At 38.8% G+C, this 19,877-nt stretch overlaps 1 protein-coding gene across 49 annotated transcripts in view; it reads left to right on the top strand.

Annotated features, from left to right (window-relative positions):
• Positions 1-19,877, top strand: part of RIMS1 (regulating synaptic membrane exocytosis 1) — a 480,052-nt gene that overhangs the window by 294,573 nt on the left and 165,602 nt on the right. For 40 of the 49 annotated variants that reach the window (XM_065888884.1, XM_065888935.1, XM_065888916.1 and 37 more), the window contains 2 exons: positions 17,173-17,240; positions 17,822-17,932. In XM_065888884.1, the coding sequence (XP_065744956.1) occupies positions 17,173-17,240; positions 17,822-17,932 (179 nt within the window). Of the gene's footprint in view, positions 1-9,799; positions 9,831-17,172; positions 17,241-17,821; positions 17,933-19,877 lie in introns of those variants that run through there. The other 9 variants (XM_065888913.1, XM_065888930.1, XM_065888911.1 and 6 more) reach the window with 1 other exon arrangement.

Below are 19,877 nucleotides of genomic sequence, written 5' to 3'. Positions count from 1 at the left end.
TAAATGAATATCTGAAGTGTACATTTCGTTGTCTACAATTTAGTATTTAACTCTCGACTTGATATCTGTACAATAGACAATTAATTTAGAAAGTGTGTATTTTCCTTTCTGAATGACCCAAGGCAGTTGTTTTCCCTGTTTACCGAATTTTATTGAAATCAGAAAGCTTCATAGTTTAATCTTCTTCAAAACAGAAAGTTGTAAGTTTGTCTGTAGATTGTTATTTCGAAGTGTTTAGACAAAGGTTGCTGAGGCCAGGTTTCCCGTGACCAACAGCCCTGATTTTAGAGCACATCGTGGAAATAACTATGTTTTTACGTGACGTTAAGCTGTGGACTAAAGGAAAACCTGCTCGAATAAGGGGACCAGAGAGCCTAGACAGAAAGAAGGAAAGGGCAAAGCAGTGCTTTGGGTGTGGCAGGTTCGGGTGTGTGGCCTTGGACGACAGAGCAAGCCCTCCTGGTCTCTGTTTCCATCTGCCAGTTTGATAAAGACTCTGCTGGTCTTCTCAGTAGGGATGGAATCACATTTTTCAGGTGCTCAAGATCGTCTGATGGTGATGTCTGTGCAGAAAGAGAGCCTACTGTTAAGGTTTTAAAGGGGTGCAGTCTTCTTAATAAAGGGGGACCATAGAGCTCTTTTGGCCTTTCCTTCCCTTCACAGCGTTTTAGCAGCTGAGGTTTTTCTGAAAGGGAGCTTTATGGCTTTTTTGAATTAAACTGGTAAATCTCTGGGCTCCGTTGAAAATCTTTTGCCAAGTAGGCGTTGAGGAGTTTGCAGTGTCCTGAGGGCACCTGCTGGCAGACTGCCGCCCAGGGAGGGGAGGGGTGGGAGGCGCCGCGGTCCCGTGGCAGCAATGCGGTGCTGATGCAGAGGTGCACTTCTGGACGCCTGCCAGGGATGCGGGTCGTCCTCCCTCCCAGGCAGAGTGTGTGCTCTTAGGGCAGCTTCCGCCTGCTCTTCTCAGCAGAGGACTTTCAAGAGGTCCCCTTCTGCGGAGGGCAAGCTTAGGATCCATAGCCCAGAGGCAACTGGAAGAGCAGCTTCCAGCCACCTCCCCCTTGAGAAAGTGTGAAGCAGTTGTTTCTGCCTGTCCAGGGCTAGTTCCCGTCCACGAGTCTAGACACAGTAAATGTTGCTTTGGGGAGAACAGAAGGATTCGATTGCAAATTGAGCTGCGTGCTTGCAGGGTGGCTGATCGTCCCTCGCTGATGAAGATGGTGAATCCTGTGTTTGTGGTCATCATGAGTGGGTCTGGGTGACGGGCAGCCACCCTTAGGGGAAGCCTGAGGCCCGGATGGTCCCACTCCCACACTGTGTGTGAGCGATGAAGGGTGAACAGCGTGGTGGGCTTCTGTGTCCAGCTCTGAGGAGCCTGTCTGTGTGACTTACAGTCTCTACACGTGCACGTAGGAGGGCAGTGACTTTATGAGTAAAGTGATTCTCCGTCAGGCAGAAGATGGTCCGCTCAGGTCTCTCCCAACTTTCTGACTTTACGTGGTGCAGTTAGCCATTATGCGTGGTTGCAAAGCTCTTCAGGAAAAGGAGATATTCTCATTTTCAAGTGCTGTCTGGGAATGTTCCTGAGGAGAGCTCTGTCAGAGGAGTGAAGGAAGGATTTGGGAAACAAAGACGAAAATCTCAGTGAACAGCAAGTATATATTCTTCCCTATACTTCTCCAGATAATCCACAGACACTGTTAGTAAATAAAATAAATACTTTCTGTTCTTCTTCATTTTCTAAGGCCAGGGAGATTGGGAAGAAGCACGTCAAATTACAACATAGAGGAATCAATGAAAGAACTAGCAGTTATCTTGTAATAATATCAATAATTAAGGAGACTTAATAATCTTGCCTGTAAATTGCAGGCTAATGAAATGGGTTTAGTTTTTAGACAGCCTGCTTCAAGTAGGCCATCTTTAGTCATTAAGAAGGGAATTCGGTCGTAATCATGTAATGAGTTGGTCAATTTGTTGCAAAAATGCAACCAAGAACTTTGAATGCCTAGGTAATTTAAATTAGTTGTTTCAGAGGAGGTTTTATATGAGTTGTATACATATTAAAGACCTGGAAGATAAATTCTGACAAACTCTGAACGTTGAACAAATTTTAAAGCTGACTTCAGAGAAAGGGGGCATATTGATAGTAACAGATGGTGGATTCTAGCAAACATGTTCTCAATAGGATAAGATCTGTTATAGATTTTAGACTTACTAATAGCTTTTGGAGGGTTTTTTTTTTTTTTTTGTAACAAGAAGCTGTTAGCCTTGCAATGCTTTTTTCTTTCTCTCTTTTTTTTTTTCTCTAGAGAATGCGTAGCCCTTGAAGCTTACTCTTAACTTCTAAGCAGGTCCAAATTGGAACAACTTTTTATCCACTTTGAAGCTTTACTTCTATTTAAAGATTATGTTTTCTCATAACTTATTTCGATTATATAAAGTTTATTACTTCTTCTGTACTTTCCCTTTTAGCAAATGTCTTTGAAATCAAGGCACTTGTCAGTGAAGAGTAGCACATTGGTACATAGTATTTCTCTTGCCTAGTGATATTCAAGGCTTTTAAAAATATGCTTTATTAGAGTCTTGATAGCTCATGAAATTGCTTTCTGATATGAATTCCTTTGCCCTCTGTATGTAACCACAAAGTTCATTTTCCCTGAGTACGGTTTCTGGTTTTCCTGAGTGTCTAGCTTAAATAGGGGTCTTAATTCAAGCCTCCCGCTGAGGCTCGGGCCCTGCAGGAGGGGATCATTCCGGGAGCTAGAGAGAAGGCACCCGGGCAGTATAGCAGGTCCCAGGCTGACTCACTCCTTCATCCAGACTCGTGAATCCTTTGCTCTTAATTTGGGTACGGATCATGGACCCTTAAGAGAAGTAGAGGATGCAACGTGCTCTCCCCAGAAAAACACTCAGGCACACAAAACTTTACACACGATCTTAAGGATCGTAGTATTGATCTCTTGGGCCTAATCAGAGACCGTGTACAAGGGCTCACATAACCCAGATTATAAAGCTTTCCTTAAAGATCACAAAAGCAAAGTACTTGACCTTCGGTGGTAGAAAAAGTCCTGCCTACCTGAAGGTAACCCATTTTTGTTCCACAGTTTGTGGATAAACCCGAGGTCCTCCAGCCACTGTGCGGGAATGGGGGAGAGGGGCAGGGCCCCTGCCAGTGGGTGCTAGCTGGGGTGAGCAAAGACCCTGGCCCGCTGGAGGTGGGCCCCAGGGCCCAGGACCTGCCTGGGAAGACCTGCTTCAGACTGCTGTTGCTTAAAAAAACTTAATTACCGTTTGATATTTTCGTGAGCTCTGTTATTGCAGGTCATAGTAGAAAAAGAAAATCCTTTCCCAGCTTAACTCTCTATAAGATAAATAAATGATTAGATATATTGATATAGGTAAATGGATTAGGAATGACTGAAAATTCAAATATAACAAAGCATGCCAGCATTATTTCACTGCACCTGGAGGGCCGGCCAGGGCTTGTTTCTGTTCCATACGGCTTGACAGAGACTAGTTTTTTCCTGACAAGTTAAGTCTCTTTGACCAATATACTGTGATGCTCTGATTTCAGAGGCTAGTCTTGTTCTAGCTCAGACGCGTAGTTATAGAAATCTCTGTGTAAGGTTTGCTTTAGTCTATGAGATTTTACTGTAATCAGCTATTCAGTGAAGGCATGAAAGTGATACAACAATTGAGCACAAATTAAAAGTCTCCAAAATATTGGTTTAATCTGAAGGCCCTTAGAGGACTGGTGAGAAACCCAGGTTTTGTTCTGAGGAGAAGAATCCCTCTTTGGAGTTTTTGCTTGAAGTCGTGCCTATTGAGTTTGCTGTACAGAATCTCTGAACACACTGTGTTTATTCTCCACCAGCCCTGGCTGCTTTTACAAAGGTCGATGGCGGTGGTACGTTGTTTGTGTCTGTGACTTAAAAGCACATCTGGATATTTGATCTCAAATGTGATGCAATGATAATTATACTGAACAGAGACGGTAGCAGGCCCAAAGATGTGTGTGTGTGTGTGTAATTTTTTGTCATTAAAATTGTTTGTACATCACTTTGGAAAACAAAAACAGCACTGTCGAAATTCTTAGTAAAAAGTAAAATTGTCAAGGCTAGCAAGATGTTGTCTTTCAGTGTTTCGGCCCCTTCCCACATTACTCTTGCCAAGCAAGAGTAATAGAGAGTTTCTCCTTTGAAAAATAAGTATTTAGCCATTAAAATACAGTTTCAACAATTACCTTAATCCAAGTTCTCTAAAACTACATTTCGAATGTGAATAATAAGGCATTTTTACCTAAAACTAAATGCTACTTACCCTCTTGCCAGGTAGAAAGAAAATGAGGTTGAGTTTGGGAGATGCTACTAATAGACTCATTTTAAAATGGAGATGAGCCTTTAATTTGATTTAAAGTATGTATTAAATAAGCCTCTGTGTATTTGGGGAAAGTTTAAGGTAAACTCTGATTGTTTTCTTAACATTGGGACGATTATACTCACTCTAGTATTTTGGTATTTCAGGTAGATTCTATTCATTTCTCCAGCCCCTTCTTGCTGTGATCAGGAAGGCATTTTAGCCAAAATATAGGTTTCTTTATATGGAAATAGGTGCAGTATCATGACCGTATGCTGTTCAGATCATTGAAGTTATTTGATCAATCTTGAATGTGCTCATATTTATTGGGAGAAAGTATTTAAGATTTTTTTATGGATTTATAAAATTTGCATTAGAAAACACGTGAAAAATTATTGCCTTTAGCATTATTGAAATAACATTCAATTTAACCATTTCATGAAAGAGATAAAGGTAATTTCAAATTTCAGATTCAATGTCACTGAAAATTTTACACATCAGTGCTGGCACTACTCAGTTTCAATGTTTTCACCAAATATCTGTTAACTTCGTAATTTAATTCTGTCACATACTCAGTCCCCTAGAAAAGATAGTTTTGTTTGCTTTGCTTTGTTCTTACTTGAGAGACATCTATTTTGGTAAGAATCTTTGGAAGACAATTTAGCCACTCTGTATATAGGACATTATACAAAGAGCAATTAACCCTATATTTTCCTTTTTCTGTACTGCATTCACAAAACGTCAAAATATAACATTCAAAGAGAGAAAATAAATAATATTTATAGTGCATGAATCCTTACTTTAATACCCGATAAGTCTAAAACAGTTTTTGATAAACAGTTACTACATGCTTCTGTTTTTCCTAGTATTGATGAGTAATGACTTAATTTTGGAACTGTGGGAACTCAACCTCAAATCCCTGGATGGCTGAGTTTTCAAATATGCTGCATATTTGCCAGCCACCTTGTTATTGATGCTATGCATTTATATTTTCTTAATTAAAATATTTCTCATCAGAATTGCAGCTTACTGTCTTTTTTGTTGTTGTTTTAAAGCAGGAAGGCAGAAAAGAGTGTTTCATCTTGTTTTTACAAAAGTTTACATGACATAAAGTCATTTGTTTAGTTGTCGCCTAATGGAAATTGTTTTTTTTGTCTGTTTGTTTGCTTTTTGTTTTTAACATCTTTATTGGAGTATAATTGCTTTACAATGGTGTGTTAGTTTCTGCTTTAACAAAGTGAATCAGTTATACATATACATATATCCCCATATCTCTTCCCTCTTCTGTCTCCCTCCCTCCCACCCTCCCCATCCCACCCCTCTAGGGGGTCACAAAGCACCGAGCTAATCTCCCTGTGCTATGCGGCTGCTTCCCACTAGCTATCTATTTTACATGTGGTAGTGTATATATGTCCGTGCCACTCTCTCACTTCGTCCCAGCTTACCCTTCCCCCTCTCCGTATCCTCAAGTCCATTCTCTAGTAGGTCTGTGTCTTAATTCCTGTCTTGCCCCTAGGTTCTTCATGACCATTTTTTTGTTGTTGCTTTTTAGATTCCATATATATATGTGTTAGCATACGGTATTTGTTTTTCTCTTTTTGACTTACTTCACTCTGTATGATAGACTCTAGGTCCATCCGCCTCACTACAAATAACTCAATTTCGTTTCTTTTTGTGGCCGAGTAATATTCCATTGTATATATGTGCCACATCTTCTTTATCCATTCATCTGTCGAGGGACACTTAGGTTGCTTCCATGTCCTGGCTATTGTACATAGAGCTGCAATGAACATTGTGGTACATGACTCTTTTTGAATTATGGTTTTCTCGGGGTATATGCCCAGCAGTGGGATTGCTGGGTCATATGGTAGTTCTATTTGTAGTTTTATAAGGAACCTCCATACTGTTCTCCATAGTGGTCGTACCAATTCACATTCCCACCAGCAGTGCAAGAGTGTTCCCTTTTCTCCACACCCTCTCCAGCATTTACTGTTTGTAGATTTTTTGATGATGGCCATTCTGACTGGTGTGAGATGATATCTCATTGTAGTTTTGATTTGCATTTCTCTAATGATTAATGATGTTGAGCCTCCTTTCACGTGTTTGTTGGCAATCTGTATATCTTCTTTGGAGGAATGTCTATTTAGGTCTTCTGCCCATTTTTGGATTGGGTTGTTTGTTTTTATGATATTGAGCTGCATGAACTGCTTGTAAATTTTGGAGATTAATCCTTTGTCAGTTGCTTCATTTGCAAATATTTTCTCCCATTCTGAGGGTTGTCTTTTCACCTTGTTTATGGTTTCCTTTGCTGTGCAAAAGCTTTGAAGTTTCATTAGGTCCCATTTGTTTATTTTTGTTTTTATTTCCATTTCTCTAGGAGGTGGGTCAGAAAGGATCTTGCTGTGATTTATGTCCTAGAGTGTTCTGCCTATGTTTTCCTCTAAGAGTTTTATAGTGCCTGGCCTTACATTCAGGTCTCTAATCCATTTTGACTTTATTTTTGCGTATGGTGTTAGTGAGTGTTTTTATCTCATTCTTTTACATGTAGCTGTCCAGTTTTGGATATTGTTTTAACATCAGTTTATTATGTTGCCTGGTAAGACAGTTGTGTTCTCAGAGCCACTCACAGTATCAAAATGTTGAGGGCATGTAGAGCCTTAACCAATTTGTTTAGTTTGTTTTTGTACTTTTAAATTTCTCTGTCCCTTTCCCTGTGAATTCTTATTGATGCCAATATGCTTGTCTGTGGCAACCCTTACTTGCTCTTTTACAATGTGCATCTTCGGTGGTCCTGTGGGAGCGAATGCCAGAGAAACTGTCTTATGATTGTGACTAAAATTATGAGTGAAGGCCTACTGGGTTTTTGAATGAATTAAGTCTGGGAGCTCAGATTTGTGATACTGGGTTTTGCCAGAAGAGAAGCCTTTTTCACTTGCTTTCCATTCTTTGGCAAGATTCCCAAGTAAGGTACAATGATTTGCTATTTACTGAATGCTGTGGTTTAAGCTCGAGACAAGCTAACACCTGTACATCAATTGCATTTTAGTTATTCCTCATGGCAGGAAAGATATTTTGAGATTGATGGATGGAAAAATCTATACTTTAATGAAAGCAGGCTTTACATAAATATATTAAATAATGTTTTGTGCATATTCATTCAGTTTTATTTTAATTCCCACTTTAAAGTCTACCTTTGTACCAAAAGCGACTTAACGTTTCTACCCAATGTAAAAATACAGCCATATGGAATCAGTGAAAAAACGTGTAGAAAAGATCCATGACAGAGACTGAAGATAGACATTTCAGCTGTAGGTTTAACCGTGAACATCCTAATACATGTGCTTTGAGAAAAATGTCATTAGTTAAAAGTGTATAGCATCCATAACACGGAAGTTAACCAGTTGTAGGAGTGCTCGCTGATTCGTCCTGATGCGGACACCAGAAAGACGCTCCTTGCGTGTGGTTTCATGGAGAAGACGCTCAGTAGTAGCAGCGTTGTCTGCGTGATGATCCGTATAACACATAACACGTTGAAGGACAACATGGTAAAAGAACAGTGGGGCGGGGCTGGGATACAGCGCAGCCCGGGCGCGTGGCTGGTGGTCCGGGTTAATGCACAGCTAGATTTTAGAACAGCTCAGTGGATCCACTGCATCTCCCTCACCAAGACCTCTGTGCACATTATTGTGCTGAGCTAAACGTTTCAGAAATATCCAGGGACAGGGTGTTCCAGCGCACGTCCTCCCTGATCTGGGCTTGGGTACTTCAGTGCAGCTGGGTGACTGTGGAGTTCTTTGTTTAAACAGCCAGCGTCCTGGGCGTCCTGAGTGGAACCCGGTCCTTCTCAAGACGGCACCTGACCTGTGAGCAGTCAAGAATACTTTGAAGGCCGGTGAGGCATTCTGATGTTTTAAAGTAACAGGCTTTGGTATGCAGGTTTAATCTAAGAGGAATACATTTTGAAATTACTATATTGGAAATGTAATTCTGGCCTCATTCATCCCAACCTTAAATATTCGGGGCCTCTGGGAGAGAATCCCTTTCCCGTGTCAGTGGTTTCAGCTCCTCTGAGGTGAGATGTCTCGGTAATTAGCAGTGCATATCCTGTGCACACGTGTTTGCGAGGATGCCTCTTCGCTCCGTGTGCTTTGTGCTTTGTTTCCTGTATCGCTCGCTCCCGTCACCTGGAGTGGGGGCCCAGCTGAAAGGTGGTGACATCGGACAGCTTGACCGCTTTGGTGCTGTGGCAGAGATCTAGCCCAGTGACCTTGCAGTGTTTTGCTTCCTGTTTTCCCGTGGCTATAATTTTGAAGGTGTACTTACCAGTTTTCTCTAGAGTAACACGGAGGCATAAAATGTTCTCTAAATTGTTATGCCGAGTGATTGCCCACCACCAGTCAAGGAACTTCCAACTTAAAAAAAAAGTCCTGTAGTAGATCTATAAATTATTTGCTTGCATAGCCAAAATAAAAACAAAGACAAACAAACAACAAAAGAAAAGAAAACAAGAAAGGAGAAAAACCCCCAGTATTTATGGTAACTTACTTGGCGGGAGGAAGCTCTGGTTTCAAAACATCTCTTTCTGTTACCAAAATGTTTGCTAGGGTGAATTTATTTTCTACTGTTTTATAGCTTCACAATATATTTTTTATTTTTATTATTTTTAAAAAATTTTATTGGAGTATAGTCGCTTTACAGTGTTGTGTTAGTTTCTGCTGTACAGCAGAGTGAATCAGTTATACGTACACACATATATCCCCTCTTTTTTAGATTTCCTTCCCATTTAGGTCACCACAGATCACTGAGTAGTTAGTTCCCTGTGCTGTACAGTATGTTCTCATTAGTTATCTATTTTATACATAGTAGTATGTATGTCCCCATCTGCTAGTTCATCCCACCCCTCCTTCCCGCCTTGGTATCCATAAGTTTGTTCTCTACATCTGTGTCTCTATTTCTGCTTTGCATATAGCTTCACAATATATTTTTAAATGGTAAGCAGTATCAAAAGAACTTCCGTTTTGTTCTGTACACCCTCAAAATTCATCTTTGTCATCATTTGAGTATTATTCTTGTTATTTATCTCATTAAAACCAGGATAGTGTATTGATCTCCATTGAACCCCCTAATTTTCTGTCTCTGGGATGTAAAGGCAGGCGGAAGTTGATTGGACCGTCAGGATTATTGCAGTGGATACTGTTTGGCTAGGGTTGCCTGGGCATGAGGTCTGGATAAAGACTCGCATTTTCCTTGATCAGAGATATTTGCATCCAGAGTTCTTTCTTGTAACGTCTATGCTGTGACCTCACCCAGTGCTATAGCTTCTGAAACCTTCGGGTAACACCCAGTCCCCAGACAATGAAAACAAATAAACCCCGGTTTTTTCCACAGGGTTTCTTGGCTGGTTGTTCCGAGACTTTGCACGTGACAGCCGGTCTGCCCGTGAATGGATTACTCAGTGTCACAGAGGAAGCCTGGTCAGTTGGAAGGTGGCAGGGACACCTCCCTCCTATAGGCAGCAACCTCCCCCTGCCATGGGAAAAGGGAAGCAGCGTCCCTAAGACTGTGAATTTGGGGATCTGCTCCCAACGGTGCTTCGCTACGCTTTCTATATGTAGATTCTGGGGAAGAAATGGCTCAGTCGTGGGGCCTCAAACCATGTTTACGCATGAAATTTATTTTTCTCTAAACTGTTCTCCATGCACATCCTTTTGCACTGTCATCAGTGACCTCAGACCTTTCTTTAGGTACATTTGTATTGTTATGTAATATGGATAAGAAATACAGTCTGCTCTAGATTTCCTGAGGGCCATAAGCATCCTTATTTTATTATTCTAGGACACAAAGGGGTGTGTGTGTGTGTGTGTGTGTGTGTGTGTGTGTGTGTTTTCTGTTGTTGTTGCACAAAACTTTCAGAAATTTGAATTTACTGACTTCTTTGGAAGCCTGTGGTATCAGGTCTATATGGAGATGTGGAGGTAAAGGACACAGACATCACTGCTGTGGGAGTATTTCTTTCTTTTTTTTTTTTTTTGCGGTACGTGGGCCTCTCACTGTTGTGGCCTCTCCCGTTGTGGAGCACAGGCTCTGGACGCGCAGGCTCAGCGGCCATGGCTCACGGGCCCAGCCGCTCCGCGGCATGTGGGATCTTCCCGAACCGGGGCACAAACCCGTGTCCCCTGCATCGGCAGGCGGACTCTCAACCACTGCGCCACCAGGGAAGGCCAATGTGGGAGTATTTCTGAACCCTGAAACTTCACATAGTCTCAAAAATATAAATTTCTGTGACCTTTAAAACTAGGAAAATCTGTTTACTCTCTGAAATAGCTTTTTATTTCTCCATGTCTTTTAGGCCATTTAAAGTAAATCCACAAAATTTTCTGTGCTTTCGCAAAGCCCCAGCATCCAGAGTGACCCTGTTACAGATTTAAATTGACAGGTTTTTTTCTTAAAACCATCAATCTTGTTATGATGTAGATTATTTTGTTAGGAATATAAGCTAAAAAAAGGGAATATTAGAAGGTTAGGAATCTTATAACCTATAAGTTTAACCTATATTAAACCTATTTAATATAAATATTAAAATATATTCCATAACTAACGTCTGTACAAAATAATTTTAAGATAATACAGGCTGGTTTCAAAAAAACATCTTCAGGGACATCTTTGAGTCATCAGAGAAAAAATATGAAGAGATAACATAGCCTACTTGTTTCGTGATATGGAAGATTTCAGTCACAAATATGTTGCTTATACACCAAAAACGTTTTATTTTCTCACATGAAAATATGTCATTTCACAAGAAATGACAAAATGCTTATTTTCAGATGAAGGGTACATTACGCAACCTGGTCAAATTAATTACTTCAGATATTTGGGGTTAGGGTAATCTGTATAGATCTCAGTGTATAGACAACCTCACTAAAAAGGTAACCATTTTCTCAATCCCCCAGGTTCCCACTGGCTTTGTGGAAATTAACAGGAAGATTCCCGCCACTGTGTCTCTGTGTGATGGCTCCTTTTCTCACCCTGTAACAATCAGGGTTAAAGAAATATTCCTTTCTTCTGAGCCCTTGAGCATCTGTTGTATACCAGGCCAATGATTAATTTTTATAAACAGAGTGACTTTAACAGTCTTCTAAGCCCATTTCGAGTCATCCAGTGGAAAGATTACTGATACCACTTGTATTTTAGCTATGATTGCTATCTATCAGTCTGATCTCTAACAGTGTGATTTCTTATTCCTAATCTCGATTATGTAACTAGACAATACAATCTAGTTCTAAAGTCCTTTACAGTTTACAAAACTGGCATATCTCATTTAAGCCTCATGGAACTTTTGTGCGGAAGTGGCATCATCCCCATTTCATAGGAGAGGACGAGGATTATAGAAATGAAGAGATGGTATCACGATAAAGCCCCTGATATGGCAGGGTTAGGGTGAGACTCACAAGTCTCTAGCTTCCAGTGCAGTGCTCTTTTTACACCACAGCTGGGTTTTATATGTTTTAGAGAAACAGCATAAGTTTAAATATTAGGTTAGATGATACTGTTAATAGAGAAATTAAAATATAGGGAGGTTCTCTGACTAGTCAAGGTTTCAAAAAAGTAAACTGTGGGGCAGAAAAAATATTATTACATGATGTTAGAATCGACAGAAACACTTGTCAGTGTTATCATTGGAAATACTTTTCAGTGTATATTTTTACACTCCAGTGGACGCTGGCATTTCTGGGGTGCTTTACAGTTTATATAGCACTTCACGTGCATTATCTCATCCTACCCTCGAAAGAACACTGGGATGCTATAGAAGTTATTATCTCCAAAGTTGAGGGATTAATTGATACGATGGAGCTCAGAATTCAGCCCGAAGTGTTGATTCTGAGTTGCACAAAACTGCTTTGTAGAACTGTGTGGTGGTCGGGTTGACATTCGCAAAATTAGCTCTCAAATTCGCCAAACAATACATATAACCACCTCTACCAAATATGCTTACAAAATTCTCCTTTCCCAGATCATCTACCAGCCTTCTTGCCCGTGCCCTAAGATTATAAATCACAGAGACAGCATCACAGGTCCTCAAGCAAATATTTAATCTTTCTCTAGAGATAATTCAACTCTGGAGGTTCTATTCAATATAAATAATTTCTGAATGCAAACATCTTTGACACCTCATTAACTTAATAACTAAGAGTTGATGCATTTACTTGAACTGTCAAATTAATAAACCAAAGAGAGAGAGACGGTGGTATTATTGGTTCTATGATAGAAACAGAGCACATTGTGAACAAATGAGGATTTTGAAAGTGAAACTTGTAAGGTGCATTTGGAGAACAGCTACTTTTAACTAATCCCTAAAAGCTGGAGACAATGCAATTCTTCCAAGGAATGACAGTTGGTGTGTGTGACCTGGGCCCGCACCAGAAACTGGTGTTCCTTAGAATTATTTCAGTTCCTTAGAATTATTGAAAAGGTTTTTGCTTGAAGACCACTAGTTTGGAGATGCCACCAGCCCTGCCTCAGGCCTTGCATTCAGGGGACACACATCTGCGACTTAATTACACAGCGTTTGCCATCAAATTGTGGGGTGGACATTGGATTCTGAATGAAATCACCAAAAAATATTTGAGGACCAAAGCTGTTCTATACTAGGAACTTCGACTGACAGGAATTCGATTGTGAAGGACAAGTTACTGATTTTGCATCCGTACCCATAGTATTTATTACTTCACAGATTATGTGGTTAATGATTAAATTCAACACATACACGTTCCCATTTTATTTTAGTGCCTGGATACTAAGTCCTATTAAATAATATTTGTTTTTTATCCCTGACTGTTAAATAAAACTTGGTAAATTCAGGCTTTCTGGGGCTCTGCTGTATAGAAAATTATTGCTGACTGATTTCACAGTTAGCTCCATTATTGTATATAATTTCAGGGTAGGTGTGAATATACTTGCCCTTTGCAGGCATAGAACTCTCTAAAATGAACTTCTAAAATATGAGGAAACTATTCAAAATGGCATTTTCGTGATATGAATCAGAAGTTAAGATTTTATATCAGTTCTTAGACTTCACATTTTATTTCCTGTTTATGAAAATGTCCTTGTACAGTATTAAAATGGATTAAAGTGGATATTTTTATCATATTATAACCAAAGCAATATTTGTTAACTTGTGTGCTAATCATGGGACACAGTGTTAAAAATACCCAACTTTGTCTCAAATTAAAACCTCGTTCTTAGAACTGAGTTGGCTTCTGCATATGCACTGTGTATAGACATACAATAGATGTGTTTTTGCCCAGTATTTTAATTTGTCTAGTGTGCTGTAATAGAGTACCCTAGGATTCATCTAATTTTGTTGAGTCTCAACAAATATCCTGCTGTAGATTATAAACAAAAATAAAAGAGTAAAAATTTAAAGAGGTGTACGAAAACTCTGGGAAGGACGGTTCTTCTGATTTTTGGTCCATGATTTTTATAATTGTTTTGAATGGTGACAGTCTGTTCTATGTAGGAAGAACAACTGATTTTTTGAGATGAGAAGTAGCAAAATTATGGATATGTATTATAAATTGTTCAGTTACTGTGAGTTGATCTTGGAATTGCTTTGAGTCCCATCTTTTATCATCATTATAATGACGTTAAAAATACATTATGTTTTCTGGTGATGGAAAAGTCCAGATTTTCTAATGCTTCAAGGCTTTGGTGTCGATAACCTTTCCTTGACTACTCGCACATTAGATGGGCATTCCACTTGGTCAACGGTAGCTGCTAGGTAAACTGTGAAATAGGTATTTAATGTGTGAAATCAGCTATGGTTCTCTCCTGACAGTTTTAATATACCCATACAGACTCAACCATGCATCTGTATTATTTAGAAGGTATTTTTATTCGTTGCCTTCGATTGTTCTTATTGGAATCCACTGTGCTTTGACATTAGCTATCACAAGGTACAAAACTTTAACTCATAAAGATGCATGTTTATGCATTGTTAACATACTCTTCATAATGACCTGGGTTTAGGAAGAGGTAGTTCTCTTTACAGAAAGCTCATGTGTCCTTAGCTGACTTTTATTTGTGCAATGAAAGCTGTCTGCTTACTTATGAAGTGTAATTAACCTGCTTTTTCACAAGGAATAGGATAAAAGTCTGTTTTTCATGTTTTCACAAAAAATTAATGCTCAAATTATAACACTTCATTGGACTTGGATATTTATGAACTTGCCATTTCAGTTGACAGAAGCATCTATATCCTGGATTTAAATTAATGACAATAGTAAATTTATTCCTTTACAGTTGTATCGAGCACTAGAACCAAAATGCTTTTGCATCAATTCCATAAGCAAATACCATGCATTTATCATTTTGTAGCTATGCCACCTGGCAACCAGTATCTTTAATCACCTATTAGGAAAGTAATCAAGGAAAATGATTTATATTAATGAAATACTAGAGTCTGAATATTTTAGGGGGGAGTTTTGTTGAGTGTCACTTCTATTAATAATAGAGAAATGTGTCTTATAAAGACAAATTAGAGTACTTAAAACGTCAATAATATCTTTACAATTTAATAATACATGGAAAGAAGAAACACATATAGTTTAAAACTACATATTTAGATTTTAGAATGTACTTTTTGTAAATCTTTAAGCAAAAATGTTATGTTTTAATGGGTGATGATGAAATTAGTTCTAAGAAAGCTGTCAAAAACTGTTCAGAAAGTGAGGGAAGTGTAACTGTGTACTAAAATGTATGCAACTCTTAGTGTGTGCTGAAATAATGTCTCTTTTAGACTTACATTTATTAGTCATTTTTAGTAGATTTCCAAAACTGAAAAACAGAATTTTTTGAGCTGCAAAATCGGTTCCATTCATATGAGCACTAATGTAAGAATTAGGTCTGACTGAACACCTGAATGGCCTGGCAAGCTGTATATATACATATGTATCTCCCATCTTAAGCCAGTTAAATTAGACTCTCCATTCACGTTGCATATAAGGAGCCCTTTTTGCCCAGCAGACATTCATCAGATACCAATATCTAGATTTTCTCAGGAAAAGGTGAGTGAAACAAGGTTGGACCCCCTACGAGGAGCTGGAAGATGAGCCAGATAAGGACCCCAAGGAGTCCAGTTTCTAAGATCTAAGTCAGTTCCTTCAAGACACATTGAACTGGTTCCTTGAAGCCTTTAAAATAGGAAGGATTTTTGTCATTTCTTTAAACCTTAAAGACTTCTCAAAGCAGCTTCCACCTTAATGACTAATTTTTCTTCTTCAAGCCCCACAAATATCTCAGTGGGTCTATTAATTTGTCACAGTATTTCAGAATGAATCAACATTTAATGAGTCATCAGCCTTATTACTAGGTTTGTGAAATTTTAGGGGGAAAGCCTTAAGAATTGCAACAGTCTTTTGAGTAATCTTGGTAGTTACTACTGAGTAGTAATTTTAATTTTATTATTATTATAAATAGTTTTTCTTTCAAGAGGAATGGTGCCATAATACTAAAGGCAAAGCAACTTTAAAAATAAGCACATGAAGTTTCACAAACAGTAAAAATAAAGGAGGAAAAAACACCTTTCCTTTCACAACTTTCCTTATATCCCATTAACTAAGGTGGTTCAGAAGAATATTAGAAATCTATAGTCGCCAAGCCATGTATACCTTTTAAAGTATATGATTATGAGAAGGATGTGAACTCCATGTGGAGTAAATTTTAACAGAATATAGTTTCTTAGAATATCCTGCTGTTATCTACATGCCATATTTGAAGAGCATTTTAGTATTTATTGTAGGATATATATATATATATTTATTTATTGTAGGATATATATCATTCTACTAAGAAATTGTGCCTGCAGATTTTAAACTTGTTTTTTTCATTTTCTATGATATTTCTTTTATGGTGCCTGAATTTGCCATGCCTGTCATCTACATTAAATTCTTTATTTATAACCTTCACAGACAGCATCCAAAACATATTTTCCTAACAGTGAGCTAGACATCTCACTGTTAGCAGGCATGCTTTACTCACTCTCCTAATATTCTTCTCTTGGAAGAAAATTTTTCATTGATTGAATCCGATGTTTAAAATGTAAAAGGTCATTTATTCTCATATGGTTACCCACTCCGGCCTTTCTGCCTGTGCAAATACAGCACTGCTGCTTTCCATTAATTTTTTTCTTTTTTTTTTTTCCCTCAAACACTTCCTTTCACATTATATTTTGAAGCCCAAAAAATCAAACTAAAGGTTCATAAGTTCATGTTTACAAAGTTAGGACTTTTTAAAGTCTTTTTTATGACTTGAGTGAAAGTGAATACTTTGTCATTTGTATGTACTCTTTCGCTGAACGTTATTCTGGGCATTTAACTTTCAACACCATGTCCTAAAAAAATGTGTGCCCGGTTGTAGAGACCAGAGAATAAGTTTGAAAGATATGATGACGTTCACAAGAGTTGAAGAGGAGGCACTAAATTTTAATACTTAGTTCAGTGAATACAGTTATAACCAACATCTCTAATGACAGTCTGTGCCTTGGCATGGGTAGTCCTCTGAGGGGATGGGGGTGGAATAACCTAGACCTGGCTGTACTTTTTATGTGTTTCTGGACCGAGAGTAAAAGATAACCCTCCCCTTGTATGACGTGCATCTGGGTCACAGCCTGTGCAGTGCAGGTGTGTATCGTCCTGAGGTGTACACACTCGAGATTACGATATTCATAACCCTTTACTTTACAGATTGAAGAAGTTGCGTGTAAGTATTCCTTCTCCACGTGAAAGCCATTACGCTTTTCATTCTCTTCCTACTGTGCAGGTGACTTGGATTATTACTGGCTGGATCCCGCCACGTGGCATAGCCGGGAAACATCACCTATTAGCTCAGTAAGCATTCTGGGAGGGAGATCTGGGAGTTCAGGGACTATGTGTGCTGTTCGTTATCCTTTGCTGATACGTGATAGATGGTAATCTTATTCTGCTCCATTTTACATTTTATGAAAGTATTGATTTCACTTGACAGTACAGTTCTGAAGAAAAAAAACAGTATCACTGAATAATAACCAATTTTAAAGTAACCAACAGCAAGTGTTAAATAACGGCTGTAGGTAGATGAGATATTATTTGGTTAATGATGTCAACATTAACAACTCAAAGTATAGAATCGATTTGATTTAGGTAAGCAGATATATTTTAAATTTTCAATTCATTTCACTTCAGAACCATATTTTAGAGATGTACTTAGTTACTGACTACTTTTAGAACAATTTAGTATAGTAAGTACCTATTGCAAATAAAATATAGCACTAAAAGAAAATTGTTATAAGTCAAGGATAGAGCCCACCAGAAGAATTCCCTCAGAGTGTCCTTAAATGAGGAAGTCGCGCCATGCTACAACCAATAATTATGTGTCTGTAGGAAAGAAAACAGCTGGTTTATCTTTCATAACTTCGTTCATGTTTTAATAGCATCCTGTAACGTGGCAGCCATCTAAAGAGGGGGACCGATTAATTGGACGCGTTATTCTTAACAAGAGAACAACCATGCCCAAAGAATCAGGTGCATTACTGGGTCTGAAAGTAAGTATGCTGGTTTATAATGTTCTTAAAGGCTGAATTACAGTGTGGACTACATTCAGCAAAGTTGCTGACAATGATTTTTGAGTATCTTCTCCTCCTCTTCAAAATAAAGTTCTTCTAGTGAATATACCTTGTTAATATATTGATGTCTTATGGTATATTCAGTACTTTTATTGGGGTAATAGTTTAAAATCATTTGCTAAAATGGCATACAGATGTCTTAGGAAGCTGAAATAAAATACAGGAAAATGAAATAATTTTTCTCTGAATATAAAGTTCAAGGACAATTTTTACATTAAAATGGTTTTAATGGAAAGTAGTAAAGTTAAATAACGTGGACATTATAATTTTATTATATCCTGACAAACAACACCAAACATTATTAAAGAGATTGTTTCCTAAGTGCAATACAATTTATGGTAATACCAAAAGAGTAAAATGTATCTTTTACAAATATTACCTGACTTCTAACAGATATAATCTTTAAAAAACTAATAAATTACAAAGATGTAATTTCGGTAAGAAAAAACATACATATACATTTTGTTTTATTATGTGTGTGCATGTGTATGAGTGTTGTCACATGGTTTCATTTGCTTCCGTAAACTTAAAGAAACATTTAAAGATGTTGCTTTGGGCTTCCCTGGTGGCGCAGTGGTTGAGGGTCCGCCTGCCTATGCAGGGGACACAGGTTCATGCCCTGGTCCGGCAGGATCCCACATGCCGCGGAGCGGCTGGGCCCGTGAGCCATGGCCGCTGAGCCTGCGCGTCCGGAGCCTGTGCTCCGCAACGGCAGAATCCACAACAGTGAGAGGCCCACGTACCAAAAAAAAAAAAAAATATGTTGCTTTAAAATTATTATTTACCAAGAGATTGTATTATAGTTGGGTGATAGTTTAACCTCTTCAAAACCATCAACTATTAATCCAACTAAAAACTTGTTATTCAGTTAATGTCACCTTATTAATTATTATCATTAGTTTCTCCTGCTATGAAATAATTCTGATCACTTCCACTATTGGGCGTGACCCTAAGAATATGGATCAACCTCAACTTTTTTTTTTTTTTTTTTGTTTTTTTTTTTGTTTTTTTTGTTTTTTTCCGGTAAGCGGGCCTCTCACTGCTGTGGCCTCTCCCGTTGCAGAGCACAGGCTCCGGACGCGCAGGCTCAGCGGCCATGGCTCACGGGCCCAGCCGCTCCGCGGCATGTGGGATCTTCCCAGACCGGGGCACGAACCCGTGTCCCCTGCATCGGCAGGCGGACTCTCAACCACTGCGCCACCAGGGAAGCCCTCAACCTCAACTTTTGACATTATCCCTCCCATTTTTAATTATACACATTGAGCCCCTGCATTGGGAGAAATTAAACTTAGAATCTTTCCGACGTGTTTAATTTTAGTTATGGAGGAAAATCCAGGTGAGCGTGTTAATTATTCAGTGATATAACTCAGACTTGGAGAGTTCGATTGGATCCTATACGTATTGATATTTCAGATGAAGAGGTCATTCGGGTGGTCAGGAGCTGAGATCAACTTAGGCTATTACTCTGGACCATGGTGAACTGCTTCCCCAAAGAGACCTGTTCTCGGTTTAAATCCCCAGTCTTTGTCTTAGACCTACATTCTACTAAAAATGTACAAAAGAGATCAACATCTCACGTCACAATGGGACATGATCTGAGTGTAGAAATTCAAGTGAATTTAGATGGTAAAGAAAAAATAAATCACAGTTAGTCAACTGTGTCAAACACCTGCTGTCTGATGGTGAGAGGGGGAGACCTCGTCTCTTGGGAGTGCGTTGTCCCTGGTGCAGGCTCCTTTGACCACAAATGGATTGCGCTTCATTTGTGTTCCCGCACCCCATCCTAAACACCTCACAAAAGCTGTAGGATTAATTCCTCAAACAAAGAAACTTATGTCTCAGTGTGAGTCTTGGGAACTTACAA

This window comes from Phocoena phocoena, chromosome 12, assembly GCF_963924675.1.
Source record: "Phocoena phocoena chromosome 12, mPhoPho1.1, whole genome shotgun sequence".
NCBI lineage: Eukaryota > Metazoa > Chordata > Mammalia > Artiodactyla > Phocoenidae > Phocoena > Phocoena phocoena.
The sequence above is the reverse complement of the archived record's forward strand: the minus strand, read 5'-3'. Positions and strand labels throughout refer to the sequence as shown.